This window comes from Lissotriton vulgaris, chromosome 5 (assembly GCF_964263255.1).
Source record: "Lissotriton vulgaris chromosome 5, aLisVul1.2, whole genome shotgun sequence".
NCBI classification, from domain to species: Eukaryota; Metazoa; Chordata; class Amphibia; order Caudata; family Salamandridae; genus Lissotriton; species Lissotriton vulgaris.
Window position 1 is genome coordinate 197,032,641 of NC_141693.1, and position 14,417 is coordinate 197,047,057.

General features: G+C 45.4%; 1 protein-coding gene across 1 annotated transcript in view; it reads right to left on the reverse strand.

Moving 5' to 3' along the window:
* Positions 1-14,417, reverse strand: part of MAN1B1 (mannosidase alpha class 1B member 1) — a 387,442-nt gene that overhangs the window by 87,733 nt on the left and 285,292 nt on the right. Inside the window, exon 9 of the mRNA XM_086921150.1 lies at positions 4,071-4,261. Coding sequence (XP_086777276.1) covers positions 4,071-4,261 — 191 coding nt within the window. The remainder of the gene's footprint in view (positions 1-4,070; positions 4,262-14,417) is intronic.

Below are 14,417 nucleotides of genomic sequence, written 5' to 3' on the forward strand. Positions count from 1 at the left end.
GAGCACTTTAGCACTGCTGTTCAGTTTAAAGTGTGTGGGCTCTCTGTGATAAATATGTTAAGATTGGTCTACACCTGTGTGGCCTATTTCATGTCAGTCCCTTGTAAAGTGGATTCCCATAAACCCAGGGCTTGTGAATTAAATGCTACTGGTGGGCTTGCAGCGGTGATTGCTCCACCCACCAAAGTGGCCTTTCAAACGTATCCCAGGCCTCTGCCTTTAGGCTGCGACATGGCACCTAAAGTGTGTGCCATGTCTGTGACCCCCTTTTACTACATGTCAGTCACCCCTAAGGTTGGCCCTAGCTAGCCCTATGGGCAGGGTGCATTGTAGGTAAAAGATAGGACATGTACCTTAAGTTCGTGACATGTCCTGGTAGTGACAAACAGCAATTTTGGTTTCTCACTGCTGTGGGGCTGCCCTTACACAGGAATGTATTGGGGATTCCCTGATAAGTGTTTCAGTGGTAATTCCTGATACGAGAGGAGCAGCGTCATCAAGTTTGGTATGATTAGAATAGTGATAATAAATGCTACACAATGGTGTGCGCAGATTTATTATAACTATTTTAGAAATGCCACTTTTAGAAGTTGGCATTTCTGTGTGCTATGTGTCTGCCTGCCTGATGTGAAGTGCATGTCTGGCTTTTGAGTGACAAGGGCTGGTGAGGTCTGTGTGGCTACAGGAGGAGCAGGGTGAGTCAGCACTAAGCTGAATGGGACATCTGCATTTGGAGTAGTGGGAGGACTAGTCCCTGGTCCCTGAATAGGTCTGTGCCTAGCCTGTACAGTGCTGGCTCCACCCTCCTCTGGTGTGTCTGATGACGAGCCCCCACCTGACAAAAGGGAAGAGGAGCCTTGTAAACAAAGTGCTCCAATTCCCCCCTGAACCAGTTGCATCTGGTTCCCCCAAAGCCCTGTACTGCAGACAAACGAAATTGTGAATAAATATAGGGGCTGTGGACCCATGATTGTTGAGCTGTTCCTGTGTTGTGCTGGGGGCTTGCTGCTGTTGGGCTCCAGGAGGAACCGCCTCCCTGCTGGAGGGCCCTGTGTGCTGGCCTGCCTGGGCCCAGCCTTGTGCCCCTAGAACTCTGCCTTGGCCCTTTTCTTTTGAAATCCAGCACCTCGTGGGTGCTCTCACTTTGATTGCAAAAGAGGAGAGAGGAGCGTGTGGCCTGGCAGCGCGTGGCTGTAACGTGCCCAGAGGGAATCCCGGCGTGTGGGATACCCCCCTGGGCTGTTTAACGAAGCGGGTGCCCGCCCCGCATTGCTGCTTACTTAACGGGTGCCCAAACCGCATTTATGCTCTTTAGAGGGTGTCCACCCCGCATTTCACCACATTTGTGCTCACTGAAGGCAGGAGCCTACCCCGCACACCGCCTAGACGAGAAGGGACCAGAAGCCATGCAGAGGCTGTAGCCTGGTAGTGGGTGGGGCTCCCATATGAAGAGGAGAGCCCAGCAGGATTGTTAAGTACAGCCGGAGGTGTGTTCGCATCTAAGACGGGGGTGAAGGCTGAGCCTGACTGTGGGAGAAGCCTGGTTGACGCAGGAGCAGCGGAGACGCTGCTCCATGAAACCGCAGAACCAGAAGCCAGGCATCCCGAGAGCTTGACTGTGGGCGGGGCGACGAGCAACAGAGACGGAGCCTTCCGGGCTCCTCGTGCAGCCAAAGAGAGGACACGAGGCTGCCATACTGGATATCTCCAGACCGCCCATGGGAGCCTGACTCGCCAGAGCACGGGTGAGTCAGGCCATTGTGGAAGTGTCTTCACGAGGGACACCGGATGAGGTTGTAATGCCCTCGGGAGAATTGCGCTACCCTGTTGGTAGACTTGCAGGGATTGCTCTGACCCTGGAAAAGAGACCGGGAGAGGTCTTGGGCATATTCGGATTCCCAGAGCCACACCCTGACCAGAGGGGGGGGAATCTGCCCCTTTTCTAAACGGAGGTCACAGCACCGCGTAGTAGCGGGCGGCTGCCCTTTGGTCAATGTCCTTTTCTGGAGGGACAGGGACAGGGACTTAGGGAAGTCCCTCTACCAACAGGGTATTTTTTTTATGTAATAAAGGAACGGGGTGAGTTGCACACTAGCCCCATTGAGAGCCCTGATGTTGGAGGACAAAGGGCGCGGAGGACAGCCCAGACTGGCCCAAGGAAGGCCCAGTGGCCTGGGGTCAGTCTGAGTTGGTGTAGCACAAAGTGCAATTGTGTTTAAGGGGCCTAACGTGATCTTTATGTTTGGGCATAATATGTGGTATTTAGTGATGAGAGTATGTGGATACCCCATGTGAGGGGGCTGAGAGCACCCAGTACCAGTAGTTACTGGTTGGTTACTACAGATCCAGACATAATGAGTTTATGCCCAGTTTTCATGCCTACTATGTTTGTCTAACAGGTTCAGGAAAGATGCAATGTTACCAGTCATAATTGGTTGTTTAACTGGAATGTGATGTGACGTATGTCCAGTGTTTAGGCATAATGTGTTTAGGCCCAATGTGATGTTGCATAATGTATTCATGCTGATGGCTAATGTCATGCTATGATGTTTAGGCCTAATGGGATTGCATAAGGTGGTTATGCTGGTGAGGCCTATTGCCTAATGTCATGTTAGGATATTTTAGGATAGTGTCTAATGCTAATGTGATAATGCTTAGGCAATTATGGTACCAGGTACTGGTTGTGTTTTAAATTTACTTACCTGAGCTGATGGTTCTGACCGTGGCCTGATTGGCCTGGTCCTGTATATAATCCCTGTGAATATTGCCTAGTGCCAGTTGGCACAGTGTAAATGTGTGATTATGTTTCAATGTGTTTATGAGAATACAAAGGCTATTTTTGATATAACCTTGTGCGGAGTTCCTTTCTGTTTCTGTGGTGTACCTAGTGTGTTGCTGCTGTGCGAGTGTGTTGTGTAAACGCTTAACACATTGCCTCTGGGATAAGCCTGACTGCTCGTGCCAAGCAACGAAGGGGGTGAGCAGGGGTTCTCTTCAGCGTGTAACTCCCTTGCCCTGACTAGAGTGGGAGTTACTGCCTGGCTTTGGCGCAAGCCTAAGCCAACCAGAAATCCCATTTCTAACAGAGGCCACCCACAATATGGATATGCGGCTGTAATTGAACCTGCCATTACCATAAACAGAAGAACGTCACACACATTTGGAGTTCATGGCCATGTAAGGAAAGGAAGTCATGTGTACACTGCAAGACTCATCCCAAACATTACATCTTGGACGGGTCAGGCTCATGTTGCCATGCTCATGTCCACAGAAGGTGGCTCCTACCTCTGATTTTGACTTTCTTGGCTGCGCACACAGCAGACCATGCTCTGCCCTCACTGCACCTGAGGATGCAGGTTCCCCATTGAAGGCACAAGAAATGCGCCCCTTTATTTCCACCGGTCCTCTTGAGAAGTGGGTTAATCGTGCATCCCAAACTTTGCAGGTCTCAACAAGATCTAGGCTCTTTGTGCAGGGTAGCACATCTTTGCCACTAGGTTGCCTGAGCAATGTTCTTTAATAGATCTTGAATCTAAGTTACTGCTGCTTTCTATCACATGACTCTCACTTCTTGCTTTGTCAAGTCAGCCAAGTCAAGTTAGAATTTGTATAGCGCACTACTCACCCAGAGGGTCTTGTCCACTTTGTACTGGCTGGGCCATAGAAGCAAATGTGTTTCTAGTGTTAAGTTTGGTACTTTAAGACTCTACAGAACGTCCCAATGACTTTCTATTGAATACCAAAGCAACTCTCTTATACCTGGATGCTTTTATTTCTGTGTCCTACATAAGGCTGGCTTCACTCTTCACCGGTTTCTATGCATTCAGCACAGAGCACTGCCTAACGTGTCTCAGGAACCCGACCAGTCTATTATCTGATGAAGAAAAGGCCAGCGGCCTTCCCCTGGGGTCTGAACATCTGAAAAGTGGGGTGGAAATGGGGACTGAAATTGCCATTGCAGAACATGTTAACTAGAAAATAGACAAAGATTACAAGACATTTAATCATATAGGCAAATAGTCTCAATGTACTTTACAAAACCCAAATAAAATGATGGCGACAGTTCTTACTCCGTCTCTTTCTTTCCACTTTGGATCCACTGCTTTAGCAAGTATTCATAGTAGCTATCTGCTCGCGCTCCCATAGTGTAGACGCCCAGGTGAGTAAATTGGCCACTGTTGGTATTGATGAACATGGGTACAAGCCCATCACGTTTTCCCGAAAGACTGTGGACATGTTTGGTCACATGGTCAACTGCTTTCTGCAACAGAAAACAAAACCTGTAACAAGCAGACAGATGGAATTGAATGCTCATGTAAATAGTATGCAACAGTATGCGAGCTGGTCTGTCAGTCTCTCAGGCCTGTTTTAAATATACAGAAAGGGGGATTTGGGTCAATACCTCTTCCGTCATTGTCTTATCTGGGTCCTAAGAAGAGTTCCCATTGTAGTGTATGACTTCCATTGTTTTCATCATGTCGCAGGGACTATTTGGTGAACACAGAAGCCAACCTGAAAAGAAGTTTTAGCCATCTAAATCAAAGACATTCTGCATTAATAGAAAATGCGTACTCAGAGCATCATCCAAACAATAAATAAGTAAATGGGCTGTAGAATCAGTTGTGTTACTTTTAAAGGAACTTATTTTTTCTTGAGAAAAAAGCAAGCTACACCTGCCAAATATTATTGAGCATTCACATAATGTTCTCGATGAGCAGTGCCAATGGATGTGTGCACTATTGTACTTTGCTTGTTACAGATGCTGCTGTAAATCCATCTTCTAAATTAATGTATGTGCCACTGTAGTCCTTCACTATGTCAATGGTTTATTGAAATAGGAGTTCTCAGTTATATTAATAATTAGCTCCTGTCTTATAATGGGGTTTTCTATTGACAGTAATGAAATCCCGATTCTAGGCAGTTTGCCTGTAAATCAAGTTGTTAACAATTGTTTGTGTTCTGCCTTCTAATATTCCCCCTTTGGATTGAAAATTCTGAAAAGTGAGCATTTTTGTTGTTTCATGATTCATAAGTTATATTCAATGGACACAAGAAAAGAAAACTTGATGCTGCTCCACAAACACAATAAGACTGCAAAAGCTGAACATCTTTCCTAGTACTTAGTGCAGTGCCATCCCATGCAGAAAAAAAAGGTTTGACTTTGTGTTAAGGATTCTGGGCATGTAGTTGCTGCACAGAGACCTATAGGACTGCAGATGTTCTACTGTGACCCTACCTCCACCGTCTCCCTTTCTGAAGAGAAAGGCTCTCCCTCCTGCTTTTATAATCTCCAGAAACAGGCCCTCCCTGGGATCCAATCTGGGAAGATATTTTGTCCACTAAACCTGTTTTTGGTAAGTGTACAACCTCTAGTATACTTTAGTATACCTCTCTTATGGACCTAAGGTCATCCCCTTGCTTTCGATTTGTTTGTTTGTTTAGGTCCCTTAAAAATCTTTGCTTGCTAGTGGTCGGTCCGGCCTCTTTGTTACTCATTTTCTCTTTAGTTCCTCCCAGGAGCAGGGACTAACTACGGTATCATTACACTATGCCGCAGTTCTATGTTCTTTGGGGTCGTTTTTTTTCTTGGTTTCCTGTCCATGTTTGGTAACGCTTCCCATTTCATTTGGGGAGCATTCTTGCTCTGAGCTTAGCTTCGCTGTAAACAGGGCTGTAAATAATGCTATTATCTAGGTCACATTTACAGCGCCCTGGTCGCACTTGTGTTTTATTTGTATTTCTCCCTCAGGCAGACTGCTGTGCTCGGTTCCGCTCTCCGAGCCCCAGAGTCACTTCCTCACGATCTGCCTGTTATGCTTAGTACCCAAGCTCTCTGACGAGTTTTTGGTTAAACTTTCCATCCTTTTTTAATTATAAATCATACAGTAACGACAATAATGCAATCAGATTCCACAACTTTGTGGTATTTTGTGCATGGCAATTTGCCTGCGAAATTGGACGAGGAACGTGATGCCCGCTATTTATAGCAAACCTGTGGCGATAAAGAAGAAAACAAAAAAACATCGCCACATTCTATTTTGAGCTTTTTTGTTAACATAATGCCCGGCAATTTGTTTTCCAAGTAGTGGCGGGGTACACGGTTGGACGTCACGCCGGCGCCTGCTCGCTTCCTGTGATGGGACCTATTCGGTACCGCAACGGCAAAGTCTATGGGCGCCCACCTGACAGGGAAAAAGAGCAGCTACGTCAGTTTGGAAGGGACGGAGCATGTCCCGGCGGGGGGCTTAGAGCGCACCAGCTCTCCATGGTGCTGCTCACTGCCGCCTGCAGCGGATCAGGGCGTGGGAAGTGCCATTTCTGAGGAAGTCAGAGAGCAATATAAACAAAGAAAAACAAGCATTTGCAATGCAATAGGTCTCGCATTAGGAAAGTTTGAGCTATTGGTATTGTAAATGACAAATATTTTATTTATGTGTTGGTTTTGAAAATAGCGAAATTAATAGCTTTGCCATTTACAATGCCAATAGTTTTAACTTTCACAAATGTGACACCTTTATGATTTTTTAATGCAATATGTGTTGTATTAACGTGACTTAGATGTATTAATATTACAAATAACAAGGTTACCTTCTGCCACAAAGTCCAGTTGTTCAGGGGTGTCGCAGTGCACTGCCCTGCCTTCATGTTCAGAGTCATATTCAAAGCTTTCTTCTTCATGCACGGGTTCCACAGAGGACATTGTAAAATGCAAGAACTGCCGGTGAAATGGAGGAGAGACCAGGGGGCCTACATCGTGGTGCCTGATCGGAAGCCGCCCCCCTCGGGGAGAGCACCGGCACCCCGGGACCTCGCTTGCCCCACGGAGCGGACTCTGCTGTGCCTGGAAGCAGTCATACCTGCAGCTGGGCTGTCTTCTTGTGGTTACCTGTGGCTCTGTGTCACTGACGGAGACACTAAAGCAGAGGGCCCGCCCACTCCGTCGCTAACAGCCTTTTAACACGTCTCACACGGGGGGCTGAAAACGATCTACGACAGAAATCACTGCATTTAGGAAACACTTCTATAGAAAGCTTGTTTCATTTTCCTGGCGCAGCTCTAGAGAAACAAAGCGAGTACGAATGGTAGCTCCCGAAAAGTTTCATAGCAACTGGGCGTGGAGGCACTGGCTGATACTAAAACAATAGAACTGAGGGCGTGGTCTGCAGGCTCGGGGAAGTCACTTCTGTAGACTGCGAGGTATAAAAATGCCAACACTACAAAATAATACGATTTAAAGGATGAAGTATGGCTAGTGATAGTGACTTTAAAATTCTGGCTCCAGCCTGGGCTGCAGAGCTAGTTCCATGTTGGTCTCTGATCAGTGGGCGCGCCTAGTCGCTTGACTGTGAAGCGGAATGTGTTTTCATTGGTTCAATGAAAACTAGGCCTCCTCTGCTGCATTAGCAGCAAGATGAACACACTTAACATGCCTGTGCATGTACTTTCCATAAGATAAATGCACCTACGCATAGTTAGCTCGCATCCCAAGAATGCAGCGAGACACATACAGGGCAGCCACCAGTCAAGCACCTTTCTGTCAGCTCCCATGGCGCGCACTCGGCCTCTCCTGAAAGGGTCGTTAGGATACTGGTCACATACCCTGCAGCTGCATGCGTGTTTGGACCATTGAGGCTAAAGCACCAACTATGTATCAAAATTGCTAAGTAACAGTCGACTTCACGTCGCACATAATAGGTACTGCTACGGAGTTCAAGAAGGAGCTCGGGGCACTCCATCACTGTTAATCAGTGCCTAAAATTCAGGGAAACCTACAACAAGACCCTTTTGGTTGCTAAGACAGAAATGTAAATACCTCTCCGGTGTCTACCTGAAGGAAGCAGAACAAGCAGCACCCAAACACCTCTGTAGAGAACCATTGTCGTCACTCACCCGTGTCCGGCATTGTCTGCTTCGTGACCGAAAGCCAAGTTCAGCGTGATGCCACAGAGTGCTAGAGGAAGTCAGGCAGCCTTCGTTGGGACGTGGGCGGGTCCTGTAAAGAAACAGGAAGGAACTGCCGGCAAAACGTCCTGGAACTCTACACGCCGAATGCTGGCTGCCGAGGGACACGCGAAAAGAGCCCGGTGAGAGGAGGGGGAGGGGAGGAGGGGGAGGAGGGGGAGGAGGAGGGGGAGGAGGGGGAGGAGGGGGAGGAGGAGGGGGAGGAGGGGGAGGAGGGGGAGGAGGGGGAGAAGTGGGAGGAGGGGGAGGAGGGGGAGGAGGGGGTGTACGCGCGCGTGTGTGAGTTCGAGTGTGTCTGTGCGTGTGTCTGTGCGTGTGTCTGTCTGTGTGAGCGTGTGTCTGTTTAAGGGGGGGTGCGTGTGTGTATGCAGTGTGTGTGTGTGCCTGTGTATGCGTGTGGCTGTGTATGTGCGCATGCATGAGTGTGGCTGTGTGTGTGTTTGCACACGGGAATTTGAGGCAGGAGATGGGCACGTTGCCGTGCGCGCCCACGAGGTGAAATCTGCGCTCGTGCCCATCTTGTGTCCACATTCCCAGAAACGGGTGACAATAGTTGTCGAGCAGACTGAGCAATGCTTCGCATTGCTTGCGTCTAGGCTCGACCTAAAAATGTAATGAGCACGCTTCATATATTGCACGACAAGTTGGCCAAAATTGCAGATCTAAGATTGCAGTAACTGTCAACCGGTCTTTCCATCCAGGAGGCAGCGGCATATTTAATAACCTTGGATCCTGACTTTGAAGACTCATTCAACTCATCACTCCAGTGGATTTAAAATTCTAATGATGATACGGGCACATGGGCGTTCGCAGACATTTTTCCAGCGGGGGGCAAAATGTTAACGTCATCACCATCCTCCGACATGATGTATGCCAGGTGGGGCACAAGAAACACTGGGGCGCAGAACTGGGATAGACTCAATTAAATGCCAGGAATCCAGGACATGTGACTGACCCTGCCACAGGCCAACAAACACCGCCTGTAGGGAAAATGCAAAACTTTCTGACAAGCTGCTTTATTGCTGTCTCCTAGGTGTGCACATTTCCGGGTCCTCGATCCAACACCAATCAAGGCTGTCTTCAGCACGGAATACTTTAAAACAGCCTATGATTAAAGCACCAGATTAAATATACTGTATGCACAGTGTATGTTAGGGATTATTTGTAGCACACATATTTACCAATATTGGCTTCTTGGCGCTAGAAATCATGACAACGTTTACCCAAAATTAAAGCACAACTTCACTCAGTAATAAATAACGCAGCAATCACACACGCTAGTGATTCGCCAAGGGGTGCTCCCTTTACTAGAATTCCCCGGGCATTGCAAAATTTTACACACATTCAATTAATTTATACAAAATAAAACGTATAGGTCCAAATGTTAGAGATTTTTTTTTTAAAGAAACCTAGAATCCCTCTACTTGTAGTCAATGTCAAACTGACAACGTGCACACGTTTAGGGATACAATAATGGCCAGATTCCTTACACGGAAGCCCGGCACCGTAAATGTGTGGCACTGCGGAGCCCGCAGCAGCGCCACATCACAAGTCCAGGGATGCTGAGTCTTACACAGTAGTCGAAGTGGGGTAAAAAAAGTAGGAGAACAGTGGGCGGAGAATCAGAGGGCCGGAATAACCCAAGGATTGGATCTGTGGGTGGAGCCCAATTTTTTGTATTTGTTTGGCATTTCACTGCCCAGTTTAATCAACCAATGGATACACATGATTATTTAAGGTTATAATGAGTTATTGACATTAAAATATATTCACAGAGTATGCTTCTAATCTCAGAATGTACCAAATACGATAACAAGTGGAAACACAAGCCATTTGTCTCCGAGCCATGGAGTTTCTGTCATCAGCACTTCTACCTTTTTCCACAACAGCAGTTCAAACAAGAAAGCAAATATCCTAGTTTGCAAATGTTATCTCTAAAATTATGGCTCTGCCACATTTGCCTCATAATGCAAGATCTGACCATTTAAACTAATAAATTGTTTGTACCTCAAACATAATCAAAAGTTAATAAAAAAAGGTGACTTGTGTTGCTGCGGAGTGGATGGCCTATTGCAAAGGTTGACTGGTCACCTTTCTCACTGCTGCGTTTGTATGTTACACTGGTACTAATAAGGCAACATATTTCCAGAGACTGTTAGCATATGTACACATGTCAAAATAATAAAATATCAGAAAATATACTGCATTACCCTGCAGCTTATTTTTTTAAAGCATAATTTAGTCAACACTACAGCATACTTTTGTCATCCTTTGCTGCATAACTGATTCCAGTAGCCCCACAACAGGCAGCACATGTTATAAAAGCTTGTACATGAAGCAGGGAGACAGTGAAGTTTGCAAACTTAGTTTGGTGTGGGTGCAAATCCTGCATTGCCAATCCCTGGTGAGTTGCATCTACTACTGCTGAAACAAGGCCAATTGAGGTACCTATGGGTGAGGCAGACTGGCCTCAAGGGCAGGGGCAGTCATAGCACTGGTGGTGTCCTGTGCATTAATGTTTGTTAGTGCCCCCCAATGACCACCTGCCATGGATTCCCTCACTACCACCCTTTAACTGTGCCCCCCCAATTCTCCATAACCACTCTCTCTCAGATGCATTTAATTTGATTTACAGCACCACTCGAACCATTGTAGGGTGTCAGAGCACTTTACATCACACAAATTACACAGACAATCAATGTACACATGTGTAAATCATGGTATAGGAAATGTTACATAAGACTAAGGACTACAAGGTGTAGGAGTCACATGACAACCATACTAGTAGCCTGTATAGTTTTATAGTGATTGGTCTGAAGAAACACAATACCCGGAATTTAAAACTTAATACCATGGTTGGGGGTTCTACTTAATAGTCAGAATTGATTTCTGTCCAAAAGAACACTTTTTTGGACAGTAGGATGCTCAAAGACTAGGGGGTGGGTGGGAATATAATGCTCTAATTTATACCTTGCAGTTTGTATGCAGGTCTTAGATGACAGTTAATAGCTCACTGTTCTAAGTTAGGATTTTAACTTATACGGGCATTAAGTGTATGGGCAGAATTCCTGATGAGAAAGTAAGAAATACAACAGCTATCAAATACCTCGAATCTACAAGACCTCAGATGTCATTTGTGTGCAGATTTCGATGGGCATTCATTACAGTAACGCATAGACTCACACCACCACTATTGGGAATTTTAATAATTTGGGCTACCATTTACTATGTGAAATATCGTTGGATAAAAGAAGAGGAAGAAACCAAGCAAATGTATGACATGGTGGTCAAAATAATAGATGTATTGAGGAGCCATAATGATGCTTGTAATGAAAACAAAGACTTGCAGCCTTACATGCCCATTCCTCATGTGCGAGACTCATTAGTAGGACCTGAAGACAGGATTAAAATGAAGAAAGTGTGGAACCGAGCTGTTAACTTTGTTGGTTAAAATGAATCTAGAAGACTAACAATGTCAAAGAATAGGTGGTGCCGATTTTTTTGTATGGAGGTGGATACAACCGTCTGCATCAAGTGATAATGTTTCAGTGCTACCATCAAAAGTATGGCAATATCAAGCTTTTCATTTAGATCAAAGGAATTCTCCTCAAACAGCTTGACGCTATGTCTGAAGATCAGAAATATGTTTGATCCAGTAATGCATAGGTGATCATTGGCATCTTGCAATTCAAGAAGCAATATTGGAGAAATGCAGCGATAATGATGGAATGTTCCCATAGCTGTGGACAAAAACTCATGTGAGGGCTGCATGTACGTCAAGTGCCTATCTCCAGAGTATGCTGGAAAGGCATTTAAATCCCTGCACAGGTCATGGTTTGAGGAAGAAAAATCTTCGTGGTTTTACTACTGCTTTTTGGGTAGCGGCATCACTATTTGAACCTTAAGCGCCTAGTGTCCCCCTTCCACCGAGATCCTGCTCAAATGCCCAACACTCATTACTGCTGCTGGGAAATGGGAAGATCTGCGGACTTTGGAACTGTCCCTTCCACCTCTCCTTTCACCACTCTTGCCCTGGGGGCGAGCTGAAGGATGAGGTGAACGGCGTTTCCCAGCAACACCGTGACGGGTGCTCTCGATGGAGCTATGACGATGCCCCCTGGGCTGAAACCATAACTATCTATACTTACCGCGGTGCCCGAGCAACCTTGATTGATGCCCGGTGGAGCTGTCCTCTGCAGCTATAGAGGAGTTTGGCTCTGGTTCACCCCTCAGCCGTCACCTACCCAGGTGACATCGGACATTGTTTTCCTCACCTCCCCGTTGTGTTTCCTACCTGCATTCCTTACCCCTCTTTACCATTCCCCCTCTACCTTTTCACTCCCCATAAGACCTATGCACGCACTAATAACTCACATTATTGTGTAATCTCATGTTTTTTTCTCCTATGTCTATACTTGGCTACGTAATTATGTAACCTGTAACTCGCTCATCCTCAGCGCTCTGATACCTCCAGGTCTACCCAGCGCTATTTAAAACTTTGCAAATAAACAAATAAAATAAAGGTAGAAACCAGCATTGTTGTCCCATTCCCTACTTGCATATTAAAAATGCACTGCGAAATGCAAGCTTAAAATTCAAGCAAAAACTCTTACTATTTTTATTTAACGTTGTGTTTGTGCCTTTGCTTAAAGTATCTGCATATTTTACATTAAACATGCATCATGTTTTCATTTTTTCTACCGCACGGATTCATGGCAATTCACTGAATGTTCCCAAACAAGACCCAAATGCAGTTTAGGAGAGCAATAGTAATCTTTACAGCTATGCATCTCCTTTCACAACACAACTATAAACTATTCAGCACTCTTCTGCGTATAAGGCATCGCCAAAGTTATTGTTTTAAATCCAAAACATACGTGTTTGACATAACTGTAGGTTATAGTCATTCGCGGACTGCTGCGAAAGCCGAAGTTTGTGGCATATGAAGCCATTTAACTCAATCGTAGTTAACAGTGCAGGGGGTCTCTGTGAGTTCTGCTGTAATGCTATGTATTTTTTAATACAGAAACTTGGCTATCGGAATCCTCGTCTCCTTGTATGGACCTACTAGTGCCCCCACAGTATAGCATTGTGAGACTTGATAGACTGAAAAAGACAGGGGGTAGTGTAGCCTGCATTTACCGATCGGATATAGAGGTCAGCCAAATTCTATCAGAACCACTTGAATCCTGTGAACACCTAGGTCTCAAGAAGATAATCAAAGATGCAACCTGCATTCGCTTTACCACCCACCAGGAAATAATATGACTTTCATCGACCAGTTAATGGAAATCATCACCACCAACTCCAATACTGAAACTAATAACATTGTTCTAGGGGACTTTAACTTACACTGGAACGACAACGATGACAAACAGGTTAATGCTCTTAAAGACTTTCTAGTGGAGCTAAACCATAACCAAGTATGCACACAGTCAACACACGCGAACGGAGCCACGTTAGACTGGATAATCTCAAAAACCAACAATACCTCAATTCTATCAATTGAGCCGTGCGACTGGTCAGATCACCATGCAATAACCTTCCTGATAAACACAGTGAAAAAGAACAAGACCATACAACCTACCAGACACAAGAAATGGATGCCAGATACTAAAGATCTGATTATGGAATTACTAGTAGAAAGCTGCGAGAAGAACCTAAATCCACCGAACAACTTGCTGCCTGTGGAGGATCTTACAGATCATTACACTACAACAGTAACACATATAGTCAACACCACCATGCCACTAAAAGTGAAAAGAGTCACAGAGAAGGTTAAAAATCCATGGTTCAGTGGAACACTGAATGAAGAAAGGCGGAAACTAAGACTCGCTGAAAGAAAAACGGAGACAACACCTATCATCTCCCGAACTGAAATCCCTCAGAAGATTCAGGAGTGAATATAACAAAAAGATCCTAAATTCCAAAAAGGAATTTATTAGATCTGAACTAGATAACTCCAAAAACAGACCTCGGAAACTATTCGAGATTTTAAAACAGCAATCCAATAAATTGGCCAAAACTGCCCAAGAAACTACAAAAAAAATCAACTAAGTTGTGAAGAGTTCTCAACATTCTTCACCGACAAGGCCAACACGTTGGAAAGAGAGCTCAGGAAAGAAGCTGACAACATTGGCAATACGGACATCCAAACACCCTCAACTGTCAATACCACCTGGGAAACTACCCATAATAGGACAAAAAACAAGGCACAATGGGATAACTTCAAACTACTTGACCAGAATACCATCGCAAAAAACAATCAGACATCAAACCTAACGACCACTATAATGAACCACTCCCCTCAAAATGCCTCAAAGAAATAGGCCAAATCGTGATTCCCATATGGAAGAAAATAATAAACGCCTCTCTATCCCAAGGGATCCTTCCAGATTGCCTAAAAACAGGTCAAGTCGTCCCCATCATCAAAAAACCTACAGCGGACCCAGCAG